Raw genomic sequence first — 23,017 nt, forward strand, 5'->3', positions numbered from 1 at the left:
ACACCTTTTGAAATTCCTTCTAGCATATCCCCCTAATTATCAGCACGGAGCAGTCTTACACTGCTTCACTGGGCCCCGACAGTACCCCCAGTTGCCTACTAAATAGCCTAAAACATGGCCTGGCTGGACCACTTGAGGCACTTTTCAACTACAGCCTCAAAACAGGTTACATGCCAGATGAATGGAGGGCCGCAACACTCATCCCTCTTCATAAGGGTGTGCCATCAACAGCCTCAGGACCCACAGACCCATCTGTCTGACAAGTCTGATATGCAAAGCCATTGGATGAATTATCATGGAAATAAGGAAACAATTATATTAGCAACCTACAGACACTGGACCCATCCCAGTTTGGCTTTAAGAGAAGGTCTTGTCACTCATCCTGGTAGACTTCCTCGAGAGGGTCAACAAGGCTATGGATGAGGGGAAAGCGGTGAATACTGCATACCTTGACCCAGCAAAGGCGCTAGATACATTATATACACCACTCAAAAGTAGGCATAAATCCCTACTATAACTCACAGGATTGTTGGCTGACCCAGAGAAAGGACTCAAGAAGTCAGCATTGGTGAGACCACCTCCACCAGGAGACCGGTTCCCAGAGGTACACATAAGGGCTCCATGTTCTGCCTGATCCTGTTTGGCACCTACTTCTCGGAAATCAAGTCTAATGTCAAAGGCTTCTGGCTCACTATATTTGCAGATGACTAAATTGAGAGTTATCACAGATTCCCTCCATGACACCAACATCCTACAAGACAGGTTAACACAAACAAATGACAGAATAAAACTCAAAACAAAAAACTGCAGCACAGTGCCACTTGGGAAATTATCTATCCAAGCTAATTATTCCATCAATAAAACACCCCATTTGCAGACAGCAGTCAGGCCTTCAGCCAGCAAGTAGCCAAGGTAGTAATAAAATCACTCTATGACACCTAACACATAAGCAATGGTACGGCATTCAGGTCCAAGGAAGTTACAGTACCACTCTACTCAGCCCTTATCAGACCCATCATTGAGTACAAACTCCCCTTTGGGATGTACCTAATGAGGTACCTGCAATAGTTGGAATGCCCTCAATGGTTTCTCACCAGAAGAATCCAGGGTTTGAATAATTTGTTCTACACAGATCACCTTAAAGCCCATCTCTGTACTCAGACTCCTACAGGCTAATGAGAGGCGATCAATTCCTGGAGTATAGGATATCCTCAGATTCAGCTGTGATAGATCTCGCACACATCTGCTAAACAAACAGCACCGGAAACATTAGATCCAGGAACCTGAACTTTGCCTGCGACTTAAACAGAACATCCTGGAGAGACCAATGTGTCTTAAAGGATCCCAGTGCTATGGAATAAGCTCCCCCATCTACGTGAAGCAAAGTTCATCCCTGACCCTATACAATTACATCAGATTTGAAATCACAAATTCACCCCCGGTCTGGTCCTCACTACTGATGGACAGATGTTGACAGTAAGAAAGATAAATCCCCAACTAACATTGCCCCCATATAACCTTAGAGAAACTTGGGACAAAAATGGAATGGATTGGATTGTACGGCCAGGCTTGTAAAGAAACCTGATGGTCATTAACCTAGTACAAACCTACGAATATATAAATTAAAGGCAAGTGTACAAGATCCAGTAAATCTTTTTCTTACCTTCAGGTGCTTGGCAGTGATCTCAGGAGTTTCATCATAGTCTCCAAACGTGTTAGGAAGTCCTTAAGAAAAACAGAGGTGGAGAGAAAGAGAAGGGGGGGGGGGGGGGGCAGAGAAACTTCAGTGTGAATGTAGGAATTTACTTACTTTCTCCTTTAAAAAACATCATTAATGCATGTTCAACCATGCAAACAAACCAAAAACAAATGTGCAGAACCATTACACAAACATAAGCAAAAAGACAAACATTATATGCACAAATATTTACATTTTAACATCATGTTTTTGTCAATAAACTCATTAAAAATCCTTACACAATCACTCTGTATAGGGCACTTGGTTATTATGAACTTACTAATGACTAAGAGATGCCAAACTTTGTGAGAAGATACAGTAAGAGTAGACCTTTGAGGGGGCAGAGATCCGTACTGCCCTCTAAATCAGGTCAAAAAAACCCCCACTTTTTTATTTTCTGCCCAGCAGTCAATACTTCCTCTGCAAAAGTTTCTAAGTCTGCTATTGTTCCTCAAGTACGAGCAAGCAAATGACTCATATAAAACCAGTGTTATCACACATCCTCTTCATTTCTTCTAGTGAGAAAATATCTATAGAAAAGCTGGACTAGTGTAACAATGACAAAACAACTAAAGATGTCAAAATGTCCGAACCTCACACAATCTAAATGTATGAATACAGACTTCGGCCTTCATATGTGTATACTAAAATTACTAAATGTTTAAAAGTGCAAATCAAGAACTGTCAGAATTTTCATAGGCTAAATCCCAGCCTGATTCACACTATCCTGACTCTACTACTGCAAATGAAATAAATGGTGGAAAAGATGAAAAAATATATATAATACTATAAATAATATTTGTAGTATTCAAGGAAATTCTGAAAGAAGTAAATTCTCATGTTGGGTGTGTGACCACCTACAACTTAGATACTTAATATTCTTGGTCCAAGACTGCATAGCTGTATGGAAATGGGAATACTTGGGTTTCTAGGAAAACTGAAAATCCTCTCTCAAGGCTGTGTGGCCCTGAAGTGAGAATACTAAACTAGCAGCAGTATGTGAGTGATATGGGGGGAGGGGGGGGCAAGTCTGCCCTCCTGCACAAACAGATGGAAGTCACACATATATTTGATTTCCAGTATAACGTGGAATAGAGGGGTGTTGGACTGCTACTCCCCTTAAAGGCAAAACGTCACCAAATCATTTAATTTTAGAAACAGAAGCCATTTTAAGGGTAGTCTGACAATGTCACTTATTCTTGATGCAAGGGTCCAGAACTGGGCAACAAAAATAAAAATATTGATTAAAGTATCCCATGTGGGAGTGATACCAGCAGAGGATCACATAGCCAAAGCTGTGTATCAAGACAAAAGAATTGTAACAATGGACCCTGTTCCCACAGCTATCAAAATGGATACAATGTAAACTGAGGATATTAAAATAACTATCAGGCTGGATACGTATATCAATTTTAATAGTAGTATAGGATAGCCAATAGACAACAAGCACTCTTACAGCAAATGTACAATGTGTGGGCTTTGGCATCCAAGCTGACCGGTCAGAAGACAGCAGCAGTGGAAGCTAAGGATCAAGACTTAAAGAAGACATTCACTGTGTAGGAGGCCAAAGCAAGGAGGAAAAACCTCCGTTTAGCAGACATCAGAGAAATGACAGGAGTTACATAAGTGATATCCTACACAAATGGAGTAATATCCCAGTGTCAAAAATAAAAAGGTCATGCCAGGGGTGCAATGACCCAGAAAGTAACTCAGACTTATTACAATCTGATCCGAACATACTCCTTACAAGTGAGAATTATGTCATCCCTTTGGTAAGCAGGTAAGATACAAAATTATGAAATGTAAAAGCCTTTGTAGACAATTGTAAAATGTACAGTTGTATATACGTACCATAAATGTAGATGTTCGAGTGCAGCTGGCCCAAATACCAGAGGCTTAGTATTTTTACATTGATTCCTGTCGCTTCAGGACTGACGTCATGTCATCAGTAATATAAAGTAAGGCAGCCAACGCCATTACATCACTTTTTCTTGCCCTAACCTGTCAGGAGCCACCAAGTGGGAGCCAGGTTCTGGTGGAAGAACCCCCACCAGTAGAAAGTAAATACCAATATGTCCCTTGTAAGGAGAGAGAGAGAAAGAAGAGGGGGATGGAGGGAAGGAAACCAGGACTGCAACAGTGAATACACTCGAACATCTACATTTATAATTGTACAAAACTGTACTATGTTCTGAGGAAATTTATTTATTTATTTTTATTTTTATTTTACATTTGTTGACCGGGCTAGTCCAACTGGATACATGTCCATTTTCAGTGGAGGCCCGGGGAGAAAAGCTCCAGTTACACAGCATAATAGAAATTTACAAAAACATTCTATAACATTTAGATTTTACATTTGTAGCAATAGACATTTTAAGAACACCATTGAGACAATGCAAGGAAAACAAAATTAGGCAATGACATTTGTATATAGTAATAGTTCAAGAGTTAGCAAAAATAAGAATAAGACAGAAACAAAAGGTTACTAGGATAATAGATCGAAAGAAAATTCTCGGGGAAGAGAGTGCAAAGACTAAGGAGGAGGGTTAGTTATAATAAAATGATCAGAAGTAGAGATTTATGGAAGAAAAAATAAAAATAAAAAATAAAAAATACAAAATAAATGTGTGTACTCCTTACAAGTGAGAATTATGTCATCCCTTTGGTAAGGGTTAGGGTAAGAAATGGGTGGAGGTAGTCAATGGAGGCCTGTCCTTGTGGCTGGTGAACTCGTTTCTTTGCCTTTAAAGGTGTTTTAGTCTTTGTCTTTGAAGTCAGTTTAATATACAATTGTTTAGGTCTGAAAACACCCTCAGAAGCCGATGCCTGCTCAGCGGCTCCGGACCCATCTGAGGGAATAATCTCCGAGGCTCCAATACCTTGAGTTTCCAGCGGCCTGGCCGACTCCACATGGGAGTCGGTAGCGGCATGCGACTCTAAAGTAGCGTGTGTCAGGGGCTGCGAAAGCGCCTCACTGGGAACCGGCAACTTGCTTAGGAGAAGCCTCATCGTCGGTTTTGGACCTCGGTTGCCTGTCTTTTTCTTTGCGTTTTTTTTGAACTCCGGTAGTCGGATGGCTGTCCGATGACATTGTATAATTAAATCTTCACCCAAAATAGCTTAACGCAAAATCGTACCGACGCTTAATAGTGTGTTGGTTAAATCTGGCACAAAACCGACAACTAGCAACGTCGTGGTCAGGGCCTAGGCAAGGAATACAGTAAGAATGAAAGTCCTTATGAGGTATTTGCTTCCCACACGAAAAACAATTATTAACTTTTTCTGACATCGGTCTGGAGCAAGAAAAAGAGTTTCCCCAGCGGGGTACTTAGCTTTTAATGAAGACTTCGGATCTGAAACTCGAACACGAAAATCTCAGGAGTCGACCGACCTGCACTTGCAAACTGCTTCTGCTTTGGGCAAACCCTGCCCTGGATTTGGAGAAGACAGGCAGGTGGTAATGCTTGGTAAAGGTGTGAACAGATGTCCAGGTGACACCCTCCAGGATGTCCCTGGTGGGGACTCCTCTGAGGAAAGTGGCAGAGGTGGAGGTTGCTCTGGTGGAGTGAGTCTTGACCCCCTTGGGGGGAGGCTTTCCATGTTGTCTGTAGCAGAAATGGATGCAGTGTGCTATCCACTTGGAAATGGTTTGTTTGGAGATGGCTTTGCCCTCTGCCCCTGCTGCAAAGCTAACTAGCAATTGATCAGACTTTCTGAAGGATATAGTCCTGTCTAGATAGAATCTGAGTTGTCTGTGCACATCTAGAGAGTGCAGGATCCTTTCCCCCTTGTTCTGTGGGTTAGGGAAAAAGGTAGGCAAATGAATGGACTGGTTGAGAGCCTCACTGGACACCACCTTCGGCGTGAAGTATGGGTTAGTCCTGAGGGATACCCTGTCAGCATGGAAGTTGATGAAGGGTTCCACAGCCATGAGTGCTTGCAGCTTGGAGACACTTCTGGCTGAAGTGATGGCCAGAAGGAAAGCTGTCTTCCAGGAGAGACATTTTAGCTCTGCTGAAGAGGCTGGTTCGAAGGGGGGTAGGGTGAGCTTTTCCAACACAAAGTTAAGGTCCCAAGTTTGGGTTGGTGCTCTCCTGGGTGGCTTCAAGTTGCTAGCCCCTCTTAGGAACTCCTTGATCAGAGGGTGTGAGAAAAGGGGCTGCTCAGTGGGAAAATGAGCAGAGATAGCAGAGGCATGAAATTTAATAGAGGAAAAAGAGAGGCCACTGTGTAGCAGGTCAGCTAAGTAATCCAGGATGAGAGGGAGGGAGGGCTGTGTCATATTGGCTCCCTTAGCCTGAATCCAGTTGCAGAACCTTTTCCATTTGTCAGCATAAGACCTTCAGTGCTAGGGCATCTGGCCTCAAGTATAACATCTAGAACCTGTTTACTGAGGTTGGCAGATTGAACGGGAGTTAGGAAATAAGCCAAGCTGCCAAATTGAGTGTCTGCAATTGGAGATGCATGAATTCCCCTTCCCTCTGGGTCAGGATGTCTGGAATCTGAGAAAGATGCCATGGTGGCAGGGGGGACAGCAAGGGGTACCAATGCTGGTGAGGCCAGTCTGGAGCTATAAGAACTGTCCTTGGTTTTTCCTCCTTGATTTTGAGCAGTACCCTGGGGATGAGAGATAGTGGAGAAAAGGCATAGACCGACAGATTGACCCACGGGAAGGAAAGGGCATCCACTTTCCAAGCCATGCAGTGATGCTCCCTGGTGCAGAACTCACTGAGCTGATGGTTGTCGTGGGAGGCAAAGAGGTCGACCTTTGGGGTGCCCCATTTCTGAGTTATTAGGGTGAAGGTTCTTCTGTTGAGCTACCACTCATGTGGATCCAGAAGATTCCTGCTTATTTGGTCTGCCAGAGAGTTGAGAAAACCTGGCAGGAATTGTGCTAACAGGTGGAGTTGTATGGCAAAGGCTGTGTGCAAAAGCCTCATGGCCAGCCTGCATAGAGGGTAGCAGTGAGTCCCTTCCTGCTTGTTGATATACCACATCACAGCAGTTTTGTATGTTTTGATCAGGAGAGTCCCCGGGGAGAGAAGGTGCATGAAAGCTGTCAAAGCATGCTGGATAGCTATCATCTCTTTTTGGCTGATGTGCAGATGGATTTGCTGTGGGCTCCATTGGCCCTGTATGCACTTTCCATCCAGCTGTGCACCCCAGGCATAGTCTGATGTGTCTGGGATGAGGGTCTGTGCGGCGGGGGGTGGTGAGAAAAGTAGTCCTTGTTGTGGGAGCATGTTGTTGTCCACCAAAGAAAATCTTTTTGAGGCAAGACATTATAGGTATGACAGTCAACAGGTCTTGAGGGTGTTGACACCAAAGGCTTTTTAGGTACCACTGAAGTTTTCTCATATGCAGTCTGGCATATGGAATGAGTAGAATGCAAGATGCCATGAACCGCAGAGCTTGCAGGATTTTCCTTGCAGATAGGTGGGGTCTGGTGGCTAGTTGAGAGAAGTAGGCTGTCAGTAAACTTTGCTTTTCTGGTGTAAGGAATGCCATCTGTGAAACTGTGTCCAGGCTTGCTCCCAGGAATATAATTTTTGGGTGGGTACCTGTTTGGATTTCTTTTCATTGATTGTGTACCCTAGGGAAGTAAGTAGGGATTTTACAAAGCCCAGGTGCTTAAGCAGCTTTTCCTGGCTGTCTGCCTGAATTAGGCAGTCGTGTAAGTATGGGTTAATCTGGATATTCCTTTGTCTGCAAAAGGCAATGGCCGCAGCCAGAAATTTTGTGAAAATTCTGGGAGCAGTAGATAAGCCAAAGGGAAGCGCAGAGAACTGAAAGTGCTGAGATCCTGCCTTGAAACAGAGATATTTCCTGCATGATTCCCTGATAGGAATGTGGAGGTAGGCCTCTTTAAGGTCTAGGATGGCTAGCCAAGCATTCTTGGAGAGCATGGGTAGCAATTGCCGGAGGGTGAGGATTTTGAATTTTTGGGAACACCAGGAAGGTGTTTAGAATGGATAGATCGAGGATGGGGTGCTAGGTGCCCTCTTTTCTGAGTTAAGAAAAAGTCTGGAGTAGAAACTTTGGCCTTTCTGTTCTGAATGAACGTGCTCTACTGCCCTCATAGAGAGGAGGGAAAGGACTTGATTTTGCGCTTCTGCCCATTGGTTGGGAGGTAGATCTGGAATCTCTTTTGGAGTTGGAAGGGTGTGGAAAGAAAACTTATATTCCTGGGACACTATGTTGAGAACCCAGCGGTCGTTGGTAATGGTGGTCTAGGTGCTTGCGTGAAAGGAGAGCTTTCCTCCTAGGGGTAAGTGAAGGTGGGCACAGTAGGAGAGTCATTGTGAGTTCTTACCATAAGGGGGTGGCTTAGAATGCCCTGGTTTTGAAGTGGAGGTAGTCCACTGCTTAGATCTCTGCATTCCCTGTGGCTGCTGTCTGGGGAGTCTGGTTCCCCATGGTCTGGGCTGAACTGGCCTGGTAAGAACAGGAAAGGACCAGTGTTTGGTGAGACAATGACTGCTGAACCTGGGTAGCTGGACCTGTAAGAAATCCTTAACTGTCTGCATAGATTTTGCTTTTTCTTCCATCTTTTTTAAGACTTCTTCTGCCTTAGTGCCAAATAAGTTGTCTTTGTGCAAGGGGGCATCCAACAATTTAGATTTAACATGCTCTGGCAAGGGTTGTTCCTTAAGCCATGCATGCCTTCTAAGGATAGATCCAGTGAATGCTGCCCAGCAAGAAGCTTCTAGAGCATCAAAACCACAGTGCAAGGTGTGTTTAGTTACTTGACTTGCAGAATGCATTAACTCTTGTAATTGTTTAGATTTTGCACAAGCAGGAAAGGAAGACATTTTTTGTTCAAGGAGTTCCAGAGTATGTTGCTGAAATTTTAACATATAGAACTGACAACTGAGAGCTCTGATAGCAAGAGTAACTGAGGTGTATACTTTTTTACCCCATCTGTCTAGTGCTCAGGAATCCCTATCTGAGGGGGTGCGATTCTTAGCAGAGGTTGCCTTAATTCCTTTAGACCCTTGACAAATTACCTCAGGGTCAGCAATAGGATTTTTTTAAAAATAAACTTGTGAGAGTCAGGGACTCTGCAGTACCTGTCTGGTTTTCTGGGTGCAGGAGGGAGGGTGTCAGGAGTCAAACTGGATTCCAGGAAAACATCCTCCACAACATCCAGGACTGGGTGGATGGCCAAGGGTCTGTGCTGTGGAAGATCTAAGAATTCTCTGAGTCTCTTTTTAGACTGAGGGTAGCCCTGACTTTCCCACTGGAAATGCTCCCTTAAGGTATGAAGGGTTTCCCCATAGGAAAAATCCTCTGGGGGAGAAGCTGAAGGAGTGGAATCCTCTGCATCAGAATCCTCATAAGCAGAGAGGGGTTGCATGTCTTCATATTCAGAAGCATCAGAGTCATCGGACTCCTGTTCAGACAAAACTACAGGGGACAGATCTCTTTTTCTTTTGGAAGGGGTAGCTTGGCTTCCCCTGATCAGCATAATAAGGTCTTCCGCCATTTTAGGCATTTAAGACTGAGGCAAGGAAGCAGGTGCCTGAGATTGTGTCGTCGGTTTCTTGTGTGTATTTCGTACCCTGGGCCTAAGAAACTCGTCATTTTCGCAAGAATGGTAAACGTGAAAGAAGTCATCGGTTTGTGTCGAGAATCGGTAGTGCAAAGGACTTCCTCAGAAGCCAGTGCCTGCTCAGCGGCTCTGGACCCATCCAAGGTAGAGACAACCACAGGATCCTTAGTTGAAGAAGAGTTTTGCGGCATACTGTACTCCTAAAAGGTCTCAGTATCGGCCTGCGAATCCACAGAAACGGGCATCAGGGGCTGCAAAAGCACCTCACTGAGGACCGGAGAACTGACGACTAGCTTAGCGGGAGCGTCGTCGGTAGGTTTGGACCTGTGCGGGCTGTCTCTGTCTTTATCTTTACGTTTTTTTGGAATTTCTCCGGTAGGATGGCTTACCGAAGCCATATCAGAATTCGAGGACTGTAAGCGAAAATATCAAGCTACAATAAGGACTTGATGACAGATAGATCTGACGTTGAACAAAGCACAGAAGCGGCAGTGGGGGACATCGTGGTCTGGGCCTAAACAAGTGACGCAGTAAGAATGAAAGTCTCGGTGTGGTATTTGCTTTCCACAGGTGAGACAATTGTTAGCTTTTTCTGATGACATCGGTTAGTGCAAGAAAAAAGGATCCCCAATGGGGTACTTAGCTTTAGAAGACTTCAGCTTCAGTTCAGTAGACGAAACTCAGGTAGCGGCCGACTGGCACTCATGCGAACTGCTTCTGCTTTGGGTTCCGCTGCAAGAAAGACTGATGTAATGGCGTCGGCTGCCTTACTTTATACTACTGACGACCTGACATCAGTCCTGAAGCGACAGCAATCGATGCAGAAATACTAAGCCGCTGGTAATCGGTCCGGCCGAGATCTACCCTGGCAGGGATAACCCAAATGTGATGACTGCAACAGTGAAACACGAAGAACATCTGCTGCTGCTGGGAAAATAATGAACCAGTTTTCACAGGCAATCAAGTACTGCAAAAGTAAAAAAATGAGATTCAAGCTCATTTGTACTTGCTATTTGAAAATATTTTACCCAAGAGATGCTAATCATTTGTAGATAGAAGTAGCACTGAATGATGTGAAAAGTACAGTTTTGTACCTACCATAAATGTAGATGTTCGAGTGCTAATACAGCTGCAGTCATAACAGATGGGTTCTCCTGCCGTCAGGCGGGTCCTCGGTCGGCCGAATTCCAAAGTCTAGGTCCGGCGTCGGTTGTCATCGCTTCTTCCCTGACGTCAGTGTGACAGGGGTATAAAAGAACCAGCCGACGCCATTTTCTTCAGTTTTTCTTGCCCCAGATGTCAGGTGCCCCCAGAAGGAAGGCAAAACATAAATTTATGTAATAAAGCAAATGCAATATAATCAAAAAACAGTAGTTGCAAGCAAATACACCATAAAAGAATACCCCAATGAGGTTGTACGTGGAGGTGTTAGCCATAAGGCCTGTCCCAAGGAGGGAGGGAAACCTGGACTGCAGCTGTATTAGCATTCGAACATCTACATTTATGGTAGGTACAAAACTGTACTATGTTCATCGTGCATACAGCTGCAGTCATAACAGATGGGTAGAATCCCAAAGCTAATAAAGGGGTGGTAGGCACTAAGTGGAGCTAGGTGGAGCCAGGATGCCCTGCAAGACTGCAGTGGCAAAGCTCGCTCTAGTTTTAGAGTATAATGGTAGGTGATGGTGCTTGGAGAAAGTATGTGCAGAACTCCAAGTGGCTGCTTCCAAAATATCTTTGGTAGGAACCCACCTGAGGAAAGCTGCAGAGGTAGCTGTGGCCCTTGTGGAGTGAGATCTGATGCCTGTAGGTACAGTTTTACCATGAAAAGAGTAACAAAAGCGTATGCAGTGGGCTATCCATTTTGAGACTGTCTGTTTGGAAATAGGCTTCCCTTGAGCACCTGTAGCATAGGACACAAAGAGTTGCTCTGATTTTCTGAAAGACTTTGTTCTGTCCAAATAATAATGGAGCTGTCTGTGAATGTCCAAGGAATGTAGTAACCTCTACCCTTTGTTTTGTGGATTAGGGTAAAAGGTAGGTAAGTGGATAGCCTGATTCAAGGCTACCCTGGATACTGCCTTTGGCATAAATGAAGGATTGGTTCGTAAGGAAACTCTGTCCTGATGGAAAATGATGAAAGGCTGCAGAGCCATGAGGGCTTGTAGTTCCAAAACCCTGTGTGCTGAGGTGATAGCTAGAAGGAAGGCTGTTTTCCATGACAAATATTGCAGATCTGTGGAAGCAGCTGCCTCAAAAGGAGGCAGGGTTAGTTTTTCTAGAATGAAATTGAGGTCCCAAGCAGGTACTGGTTGCTTTCTTGGGGGTTTTATATTCTTAGCCCCTCTGAGGAACTGCCTTAAGAGAGGGTGAGAGAATAAAGGGGGATCAGTGTTGTACTCTGCAGAAATGGCTGAGGCATAGATTTTGATGGAGGAGAATGAAAGTCCACTGCGTAGCAGCTCGGCTAGGTACTGTAGTATTTGAGGTAAATTCAGTATTCCAGGATTCTGACCCTTTTTCTGATTCCAGACACAAAACCGTTTCCATTTTGCGGAGTAGGCTTTTCTAGTGGAAGGCCTTCTGGCCTCCAAAATGACATCCTGCACCTCCTTGGAGAGTAGGGTCTGCTGTGAATTTAAGGAATCCTCCATGCGTCTAGATTGAGTGTTTTCAGCTGACTGTGAAGAGTTTTGAAGTTGTGCTGAGTCAGTAGAAGAGGCATTAGAGGCAGGATCTATGGTGGGGAATGCATCAGGCTCCTCAGGAGTGGGTACCAGTGTTGTCTTGGCCAGTCTGGAGCAATGAGAATCATCTTTGGTCTGTCTGCTCTGGCTTTTAATAGAACTTTGGCCAGTAGTGGAAGAGGTGGAAAGGCATAAACTGTCATTGTTGTCCAACTGAAAGAGAGTGCGTCCACTTTCCAGGCTTGTGGATGAAAGGTCCTTGAGCAGAATTTTGTCAATTGGTAATTTCTGTGGGTGGCAAAGAGATCTATGTCTGGCCTTCCCCATGCTTGAATGATCATTGTGAAAACTTGAGGATGCAACTTCCATTCGTGTGGATCTGTCATATTTCTGCTCAGGTTGTCTGCCAGTGTGTTTTCCTTCCCTGGTAGGAATTGTGCTTGAAGTTGGATTTGCAATTCCAGAGCCGTGTTCCAAAGGGACATGGCTAGTCTGCACAGGGGATATGAATGAGTTCCTCCCTGTTTGTTTATGTACCACATCACTGTGGTGTTGTCTGTTCTTATCAATAGTTGTCCTGGATGCAGTAGGTCTTTGAAAGCCATAATAGCATTTATTACTTCTAGCATTTCCTTTTGATTGATGTGTAGGTGCTTTTCTTTTTGTGACCATTTGCCCTGAATGCACCGATCTGTCATGTGCGCCCCCCAGGCGTAGTCCGAGGCGTCTGTTGTGATGACTTGATTTGCTTGAGGCTTGCAGAATGGAAGACCTATGTTTCTTTGGCATGCTTGAGCCCACCACAGAAATTCCTTTTGAAGACATGGAATCAGTGGTATGATTGCTTCCAAACTGTGGCTGTGTTGAGACTATAAGTTTTTTAGGTACCATTGAAGTTTCCTCATATGCAGCTTTGCACATGGGATTAGCAGGATGCAAGATGCCATGAATCCCAGAGCCTGTAGGATTTTCCTTGCAGTCAGCCTGGTGAAGGTTGCCAGTTTTCTGAAGTATTGAGTTAATTGCCCTTGTTTCTCTGGCGTGAGGTAAGCCATCTGGGTGTTTGTATCCAAGCTGGCACCCAGGAAAATTATTGTTTGAGAGGGTATTAGTCTTAACTTATTTTTGTTGACTGTGTATCCCAGAGATTTCAACAACATTATTACAAACGCCAGGTGTTTCAGAAGAGTGTGTTTGCTGTCCGCTTGGATCAGGCAGTCGTCCAGATATGGGTATATTTGTATCCCTTGAAGTCTGCAGAAGGCAATTACTGATGCCAGGCATTTCGTGAACACTCTGGGCGCAGTAGATAAGCCAAAGGGCAATGCAGAGAATTGATAATGGGATGAACCTGCAAGAAATCTGAGGTATCTTCTGCAATCTTGTCTGATTGGGACATGCAGGTATGCCTCCTTGAGGTCCAATGTTACCAGCCAAGACTCCTTGCCCAGCATGGGAAGAAGCTGCTGTAATGTGAGCATCTTGAACTTTGGTACGAGTAAGTATGTGTTTAGGATGGATAGGTCCAAAATAGGTCTCCAATCTTTGCCCTTCCTTGGTACCAGGAATAGTCTGGAATAAAAACCTTGACCCTGTTCTTGTGCAGGTACCTCTTGAATAGCTTTCATGTCCATGAGATCTGAAATTTGTTTTTGTGCCTCTGCCCTTTGATTGTGTGGCAGGTTTGGCATGCCTCTCATTTGTGGAAGGGTGTGAAAGTGGAATCTGTAGCCTTTGTCTATAATGTCCAGGATCCATTTGTCTTTTGTGACAATATGCCAATTTTTCGAAAATAATGCCAGTTTTCCACCTAAAGGTGCTGCCATTTGAGCCTTGCTTGGCATGCAAAGGGGGAAGTCATTGGGTCTGCCTTCTGAATGGCTGTGAACTATCCTCACCCCCTCTTGGTGTAGGTGTTTGCCATTGTCTGCCTCTAAATGATCCTTGAGATTGCCCTCTACCTCTCGGGCGCCTGTATCTACCTCTTTGAGGTCTGTCTGTGGCTGGAAAGGACCAATTTTTGAATGCCAATTTCTACTGAAATGGGGCGGTTGTACCTGTAGGAAATCTTTCACTGTTTGCATTAATTTTGCCTTTTCCTCCATTTTCTTTAACACCTCCTCAGCTTTAACACCAAACAATACATCTTTTTGCAGAGGTGCATCTAGTAATTTAGCTTTGACATGATCTGGTAAGGTTTGCTCTTTGAGCCAAGCATGTCTACGTATGACTGATCCTGTAACAGCAGCTCTACAAGAGGCCTCTAAAGCATCAAAACCACATTGCAAGGTATGTTTACCCACTTGCTCGGCACTATGCAACAAATCCTGCAACTCCTTCAAGTCTGGTTGTTCAGGTTGTGACATTTTGCTTTGCAACTGAGATAACAAAAACTGTTGATACTTTAACATATGGAACTGACAGTTTAAAGCCCTCATGGTTAAAGTGGCCGAGGTGTATACCTTTTTCCCCCACCTTTCTAAAGCTCTGGAATCTCTCTCTGAAAGTAATGGATTTTTGGCAGTGGAGGCCTTAATTCCCTTGGGACCCTGTGAAATAGTTTCTGGGTCAGCCGCATGGCTTTTGTATAGGAATTGGTGTGAATCAGGAACCCGGTAATACCTGTCAGGCTTGACTGGAGCTGGAGGTAAAGAATCTGGGTTAAGGCTGGCCTCTGAATACACATCATCTAGTATGTCTAAGACAGGAGGTATAGCCAGAGGCCTGTGCTGAGGGAGCAAAAGAAAATCCCTGAGCCTTTTCTTGGAGTCCGAGTACTCTTAGCCTTCCCAGTGGAAGTGTTCCCTCAAGGTATGCAAGGTTTCCCCGAAAGAGTAATCCTCAGGGGGGAGACATAGGAAATGGACTCCTCTGCATCAGAATCTTCGAAAGGGGAGTAAGAATGTTCCTGGTCCTCAGAATGTTCTGAAGTAATGGAGGCCTGGTCCGAGGAAGGGTAGTCTTCCTCCACTCTGGCCCTTTTGTCCGAGGGGGGTTGAGAACCCCTGATAAGAGTAATCAAATCCTCAGCCATTTTGAGCATCTGCTTTTTAGGCATGGGGCCTTGAGAAGGGCCCTGTGGAGCTTGTCTTTTAGAATGCATGGCTGCTTTAGATTTAGTGTAAGCCTTAATGGAAAAAGAAGGAGAAGGCCTGAAGACACCTTGAGAGGTGGCAGGCATGTCTGAACTCTGAGTTTCCCCGCCAAGAGTGACTTCGGTATCTGTAGTCGGGGCGAGGGCCGAAGAGCCTGTGACCTCTGGCACAGAAGACACCGCTAATGAAGTGTCATCGGTAGTCAGGGGCTGCGTAGGCGCCTCGCTGAGAACCGGAGCACATGTAGTCGGCTTTAGCGTGGTGTCGGTAGAAGTCACGGACCTCGTATGTCGGTCCTTATCTTTACGTCATTTACTCAAAATTGGAGTCGGAGTATCCGACGACATGTTGTAATTAAACTTTTTGCCAAAATAGTGTTGGGCGAACTCCGCCCGATGCTTAATAGTGCGTCTGTTGAATGTAGCACAAAAACGACAGGCCGAGACATCGTGGTCTGGGCCTAAGCAAGGTATACAGAGGGAATGGAAATCCTTATGCGGCATTTGCTTCCCACATGAAATGCAATTATTAACTTTGTCTGACATCGGTCTGAGGCAAGAAAAGTTTCCCCAACGGGGTACTTAGCTTTCAAGAAGTCTTCGGTTGAGAAATATTCATAATCTCAGGAGCTGGCTGACCGGCACTTGCGAACTGCTTCTGCTTCGGGCACCGCGCAGCAAGAAAGACTGAAGAAAATGGCGTCGGCTGGTTCTTTTATACCCCTGTCGCACTGACGTCAGGGAAGAAGTGACGACAACCGACGCCGGACATAGACTTTGGAATTCGGCCGACCGAGGACCCGCCTGACGGCAGGAGAACCCATCTGTTATGACTGCAGCTGTATGCATGATGAACATCAATACCGGAAACAAGACTGTAACTCAATGAGGCGTGAACAGAGAGTGACAGAGAAGCACCTAGTGAATACAAAGTTAAAGAACATACCAATTGAACCCTTTCCATTACTCAAAAAGAAAATGCTGAAGAAGGTGCAAGACTCACTTGTTAGCAGTGACATCACAAAAGATGATCTTGAAAACAGATACTTACATGTCAGGTTTCCAAATACAGATTTGACATTTTTTCTCACACTGAAGGAAAGTAGGCGATCTGGATAATTTTAACTAAAAATAGGGAGCTTTGTTGGTACTGTAGGAAACAAAGGAATGATGGTTTCTATGACTGGCTATGATGAATGAACTGGTTATGTTAGTAGAAAGTCAAATGCCTTCTGTTCAAGGTATTGTTGACGCAGAAAATAAACAACTGAAAAAATGTTTAGCTGTAAGCTGAGACTTTCATTAGAAATGGCAATAAATCTTAATAGTCAGCATGCAATCTTCAAAGAGTCCTCTCCTGCACTTTTACTAGCTTATTAGTCTAGCACTTCACCACACTTCTTGTAGTAATTATTGTAGCACACAAAAGTGCTACCAGCACTAAACATTCTAAAAGGAAACAGCCCCAGTACTTATTATTAATGCCCGCCCCTCCATGCATGTCTAAAGGTCAGTTCTTTGTGCTCTCTTCTATTAACCTGGTGAACTTGCGCTTCCTGAGGCAATGTAGCAAATGCCTCATGTACACTGACAACCCTCTCCTCTTATCTCCCAACACTCAGACTTGCGAGAGATGCACTTATACATCCAAACTGGAACCCATGCACTCTCCAGCCAAGACCAGAATAGCTGGTCAAGAGGACAAGGTCAACACTTGCACCACACCGCACGGAACACATAGCCCTCCAGAACACACACCAGCACTACCTTCACATAAAAACACATACCATACATCCAGCTTCACGGAGGCTCTCAATAAAAATCTACACAAACAGCAAAGGCCTCCAAGGCAGAAATGCACTTGACCAGCAGAACACAACACTAATCATGAGACACATAACTCTCCTAAACATTGTGCCACTCAACCAAAGCCCCTAAGGCAAAACAGCATGCCCAACACACTAGTCATAACACACTAGACATAGGTGACTTGATAGTGAGGCACACTGATGTCCCACTCACTAGGCTGAATAAGGAGAAAGCAACAGTCCGCTGCATGTCAGGTGCCAGGATCCGCCACATAATGCACACACTCAGGTCCCTCAACAACAGGTGCAAATATGACTCTGTCATTGTACATGTGGGTGTGAATGACCTGAGACATACCTCCCTGGACTACATGAAAAGAGACATGCAGGAGCTCTCGGATTATGTAGCCCACGCGGGTATGACCCTAACCCTGAGCTGCATCCTACCATCACCCAGAATGATACCACGGTACAAGCAGAAAATGACTGATTTCAACAACAGGCTAAGTTTCTGGTGTCATTCCAAGGGGATCCAGTACCTGTCTGCCTGGGATGACATGACTGACAGACCTCAATGCTTTGTCAGAGATGGCGTGCATCTGTCACCCCTGGGCTTCCAGACACTGGCCAAGGCTCTCAGCACACCTATAGTGCCTTTTTAGGCTCTGCTCCAAAAAACAAATTACCACCGTAACAGCTACAAACAAATGCAATCTGAGGGTCATGCTGTTCAATGCTAGAAGCCTAAATCTCGAACTGCACTCGCTCAAAGCACTCCTTAAAATGGAGAACATCGACATCTGTGCTGTAACAGAGACAGTACAGTTATGTACACTTACCATAAATGTAGATGTTCAAGTGTATTCACTGTTGCAGTCATTACATTTGGGTAATCTGCTGGCAGGTTGCCCTCAGTCGGCCTGATTAACAAAGTCTTGGGTCCTGCGTCGGTTGCTGTCCCTTCTTCCATGACGTCAGGTCATCAGGGGTATAAAACATGCAGCCGACACCATTACATCAGTTTTTATTGCCCCAGATGTCAGGTGCCCCCCAAATGGGGAGAAAATAAAATTAAAAACACAAAAATATATATACCTCCAACCAAAAGCAAATACACCAAAAGGGCTTTTAAGCATAGTAAAAGAAAATAGAAGTATAGCCAGAGAACAATAAAGGGCTGGAGGGAGGGTAACCAGGACTGCAACAGTGAATACACTCGAACACCTACATTTATGGTAAGTGTACATAACTGTACTATGTTCTTCGTATTTCACTGTTGCAGTCATTACATTTGGGTAGATTCCCAAAGCTATGGTTGGGAGGATGAAATTATACAGCATTAGGACCAGCTATAAGGCCCTGCAGGACAGCAGTGGCAAAGCCAGCTCTGGATTTAGAGAAAAGTGGTAAATGGTAATGTTTGGTGAAAGTATGAACTGAGCTCCAGGTAGCAGCTTCTAGAATGTCCCTGGTAGGAACACCTCTGAGAAAGGCTGTTGAAGTAGATGCAGCCCTGATGGAATGGGATCTGATCCCCTGGGGGATAGTTTTTCCATGGTGGTTATAGCAGAAACGAATACAATGGCTTATCCATTTGGAAATGGTTTGCTTTGAAATAGCCTTTCCCTCTGCCCCTGCAGCAAATACTACCAGCAGTTGTTCAGATTTTCTTTGAGATTTAGTCCTGTTTAAGTAAAATCTAAGTTGTCTGTGTACATCCAATGAATGCAGATTCCGCTCCCCCTTGTTCTGTGGATTGGGAAAGAAAGTTGGCAAATGAATGGTCTGAAAGAGCCACACTGGATACCACCTTAGGCATGAAGGATGGGTTGGTCCTGAGAGATACCTTATCCGCATGAAAAATGATGAAAGGCTCCACTGCCACAAGAGCCTGTAATTTGGAAATCCTTCTAGCTGAAGTGACTGCTAAAAGGAAAGCTGTTTTCCAGAAGAGAACTTTTAAGTCTGCAGTAGCAGCTGGCTCCAAAGGAGGGAGAGTGAGTTTCTCCAATACAAAATTAAGGTCCCAGGCAGGGGTTGGAGCTCTCCTGGGTGCTCTTAAGTTTTTGGCCCCTCTGAGATACTGCTTTAGCAGAAGATGAGAGAAGAGGGGAGGTTCTGTGTTGTAATGAGCTGAAATGGCAGAGGCATGGATTTTTATGGAAGAAAAGGACAAGCCCTTGTGAAGCATCTCAGTTAAGTATTGCAAAATCTGAGGAATGTTGGGCACTGCTGTGCTTATCCCTTGAGATTGATTCCAGGCACAGAATCTTTTCCATTTGTCAGCATAAGATTTTCTAGTACTAGGTCTTCCCGCCTCCAAAATGACATCCATCACAGGTTTGCTGAGGGATATTAAAGGTGAATTTAGGTGATTAGCCACACTGCAAAATTCAAGGTTTGGAGCCGAGTGTGCAGAGTTTGGTTGTTCTGCTGAGACAGTAAGTAAGGTGTCCGAGGCAGGTGCCACGGTGGAAGGTGTGACACACTGCACAGGAGTGGGTACCAGTGTTGGTGAGGCCAGTCTGGAGCAATCAAAATCATTTTTGGTTTGTCCTGTTTGACTTTTAGTAGAACTTTGGAGAGCAGAGGCAGAGGGGGAAAGGCATAGACTGATAAGTTCTTCTAGCTGAAGGACAGAGCATCCACTTTCCAGGCTTTTTTGTGATGAGTTCTTTTGCTAAATTTGTCCAAATGAAAGTTCTGGGGTAAGGTAAAAAGATCTATGTCTAGGCTCCCCTATTTGCGTGTCAACATGTTGAAAATTTGTGGTTCCAGTTTCCATTCGTGTAGGTCCATGAGATTTCTGCTTAGTTCATCTGCCAGAGTATTCAGCTTTCCTGGCAGGAATTGAGCTTGTAGTTGTACTTGATAGCTCAAGGCCATGTTCCACAATGCCATGGCTAGTCTGCAGAGGGGGTAGGAGTGTGTACACCCCTGCTTGTTTATGTATCACATAACCATGGTGTTGTCCGTCTTTATCAGTAATTGTCCTGGATGAAGGTAGTCCTTGAAGGCTGTCAGTGCATTCTGCACAGCTAGCATTTCTTTTTGATTTATGTGAAGGTGCATTTGATTCGGGCTCCATTTTCCCTGAATGCACTCCCCTGCCAGATGAGCACCCCATGCATAGTCTGATGCATCTGTAGTTAGGGTTTCAGCAGCAGGGGGTGGTGTGAATGGCAGTCCCTTGTTCTGGTGGCAGGCCTCTGCTCACCATAGGAACTCTAGGCGCAGGCAAGATATGACAGGAATCATTGTTTCCAGGCTGTGACAATGTTGACTCCATAGACTTTTTAAATACCACTGAAGTTTCCTCATATGCAGTCTTGCATACGGAATTAGAAAAATGCAGAAGGCCATGAACCCCAAGGCTTGCAGCATTTGCCTTGCAGAAAGCAGGGTTTTTGTGGCCACCTGTTTGAAGTAAGTCACCAAAAGAATTTGCTTCTCTGGCGTAAGGAAAGCCATCTGAGCAGTTGTATTAAAGCTTGCACCCATAAATGTAATTTTTTGAGAGGGTACCAGTTGTGATTTCTTTTCGTTTATAGTGTACCCTAGACAAGTTAGAACCCTTTTTACAAACGCCAGATGTTTTAGAAGAATGTCCTTGTTTTCTGCCTGAATTAGACAATCGTCCAGGTATGGATATATTTGAATATTTCTTTGCCTGCAAAATGCAATTACTGGAGCCAGGCACTTTGTAAAGACCCTGGGTGCAGTAGATAAGCCAAAGAGCAGTGCAGAGAACTGGTAATGCAAGTAGCCTGCTTTGAAGCGGAAGTATCTTCTGCAAGATTCCCTGATTGGGATATACAGGTAAGCAAAATGAATCAACCTCAAAGGGTAAAGTGCCTTGAGCAAAATGTAGTTTCAAAATCCAAATAACCTTTTCTTGAGGCACAACACGACAATAAGAAGCTTGACCTTTTATTAAACACACTGAACTGAAGAACAAAAACAATAAAACATCCAGTAAGCGCTTTCACATTCTCTTGAATGCTTCATCAGACTGTTAAAAAAGGTAAGCCATTTCTACATTTAAATACCTAAAAAGGTAAGCCATTTCTACATTTAAATACCTTTGCTGTTACTTCATCAACCAATCATTATTGTTCCTTACTTGATGACATCAGTGCTTGATTAAAAAATTAACTAAAAAATTGCTGGCTGAAATTCATGTTCAAAGCCTCTGTGACTCTTTACATTAAAAACAAATATTTAATTTATAATAGATGCATCAGTCTCATGCAGCTTAAAAACATATATACACATCTCAAACTATATGTTCCACTATTTAAACAAAACATGTGCTTATGTATAAATGCATATTATAAAAATATAAAATATATCAAATATATATTAATAGATTTGTGAGCCATCCTGCAAAACGCTAGACTAATAGCTTATAAACAATGTTAATGCTTGTTGTCCCTTGCTATCAAGAATGGTTTCATGGACACCCTGTCATTCAAACCAGATAGTCTATCTGCTTGTAGTCTCATGATCCGCCTTGTCTCTCTTTGTTCAGTGTAGTTTCTATGATCACCTAGCCTAATGTTCTTATATACAAACTCAATCACAGTAAATTTAAAACCATGTGTACTCCCTTCATTTATAACATGTCTAGCTAGGGCACTGCTGTCATCTTCCCTGTTTATAGCATAGACATGTTCTCTAACTCTTTCTCGAAGGGTCCTATTTGTCTTTCCTACATAAAAATGACTACATTTTGTGCAGACTGCTAAAATTGAAAAATTATATGATCTTCCACTGTCAGGATGGACAAAACTATTGCTATTAGACATGTAACTGCACTGGTTACATGTCCTACAAGCATAGGTCCCTTTTCTATTAGATGTTAACACCAATTTATTATTTCTCTCATAACATAGTAGTCGTTTGAGTGATTTTGTATTCTTGTAAGTAAATCTAGGTTTATCACCCACAAGTCGCTGTATATCATCATCTATTGTGAGAATATTCCAATTTCTGTGGAAGATCTCCCTGATCTTATTATTATTTGTATACGGTATTATGGTATTACTGGCTGTTGTGGCCTAAACAAGGCTCTTCTTTCATGTCGATGATCTGTCTACCTCTGTATATGTAGGGTTTTCCACTTACTCTCCTATCTACAACCTCTTCCTGATGCAAACTCCTTCTTTCTTCTGATGTATACCCTCTCTCTTTGAATTCATTAGATAAGGTCTCTATGGTTCCCTGAAACCTAGTCTCATCTGTGGTGAGTCTAGAGACCCTAAGTGCTTGACCCTTTACTATATTGCGATAGATATGTGGGGGGTGCATACTAGTGTGATGTAGCAAAGAATTTCTTCTACATTCTTTTCTGAATAACTGTGTTTGTACAGTGTTGCCTTCTTTCAGTAGTATGACATCCAAAAATTCAATTTCGTGTAGTGACCATTTCCCTGTGAAAGACAGGAAACTTGTGGTGCCATTTATATATTGAATGAACTCTTTTAGTGTCTGCCCATCACTTTTCCATATTAAGTAAACATCATCAACAAACCTTTTATATAATAATATATTCGTCTCATAATATGGACTATGTATAATATAGGTGTATTCCCAACATGCCATAACTATGTTTGCATATGAATTTGCACAAGGAGAGCCCATTGCCACTCCTTTCTGTTGGATAAAATATTGGTTTTCATACGCAAACACATTCCCCGGGATTCATGAACCTTGCGCCAGGTGCACGCATAGCGTAGGCGCCACAACGCCAGATATGGCCGCCGAGCGATTCAGGTACGATCCAATTCCACGTGTACTACCGGCGTGTGCCTGAGTTGCGCCGCCTCCGGCGTAGGTATGTTAAACACCCCATGTGCGGTGTTGCACCATGCAAATGAAGGCATATAGCGATCCACGAAGTGGCGCAGGCGTAGCATAAGGGCACGGCAATGTAAACCAAAAAAAAAAACGGTTTACATATATCCAAACATGACACAGGAGTAACGGAAGGCTGTCAACGTCAGGTATCATACTGTTGCAATATGCCAATGGCGAAAGACACCGAGAATGTCAAAAGAAAACATGCACAAAATGTAAATAATGACATAAATGGTATGTCCACAGAAACCACAGCAGAACCCCAGGACATGTCCGCGG

At 43.9% G+C, this 23,017-nt stretch overlaps 1 protein-coding gene across 2 annotated transcripts in view; it reads right to left on the reverse strand.

Moving 5' to 3' along the window:
• Nucleotides 1–23,017, reverse strand: part of MTR (5-methyltetrahydrofolate-homocysteine methyltransferase) — a 1,755,520-nt gene that overhangs the window by 992,700 nt on the left and 739,803 nt on the right. For both annotated transcript variants that reach the window (XM_044059073.1, XM_044059064.1), the window contains exon 10: nt 1,664–1,725. In XM_044059073.1, the coding sequence (XP_043915008.1) occupies nt 1,664–1,725 (62 nt within the window). The remainder of the gene's footprint in view (nt 1–1,663; nt 1,726–23,017) is intronic.

Source organism: Protopterus annectens, chromosome 1.part2 (assembly GCF_019279795.1).
Source record: "Protopterus annectens isolate FY-2018-M chromosome 1.part2, PAN1.0, whole genome shotgun sequence".
Classification (NCBI taxonomy): Eukaryota; Metazoa; Chordata; order Ceratodontiformes; family Protopteridae; genus Protopterus; species Protopterus annectens.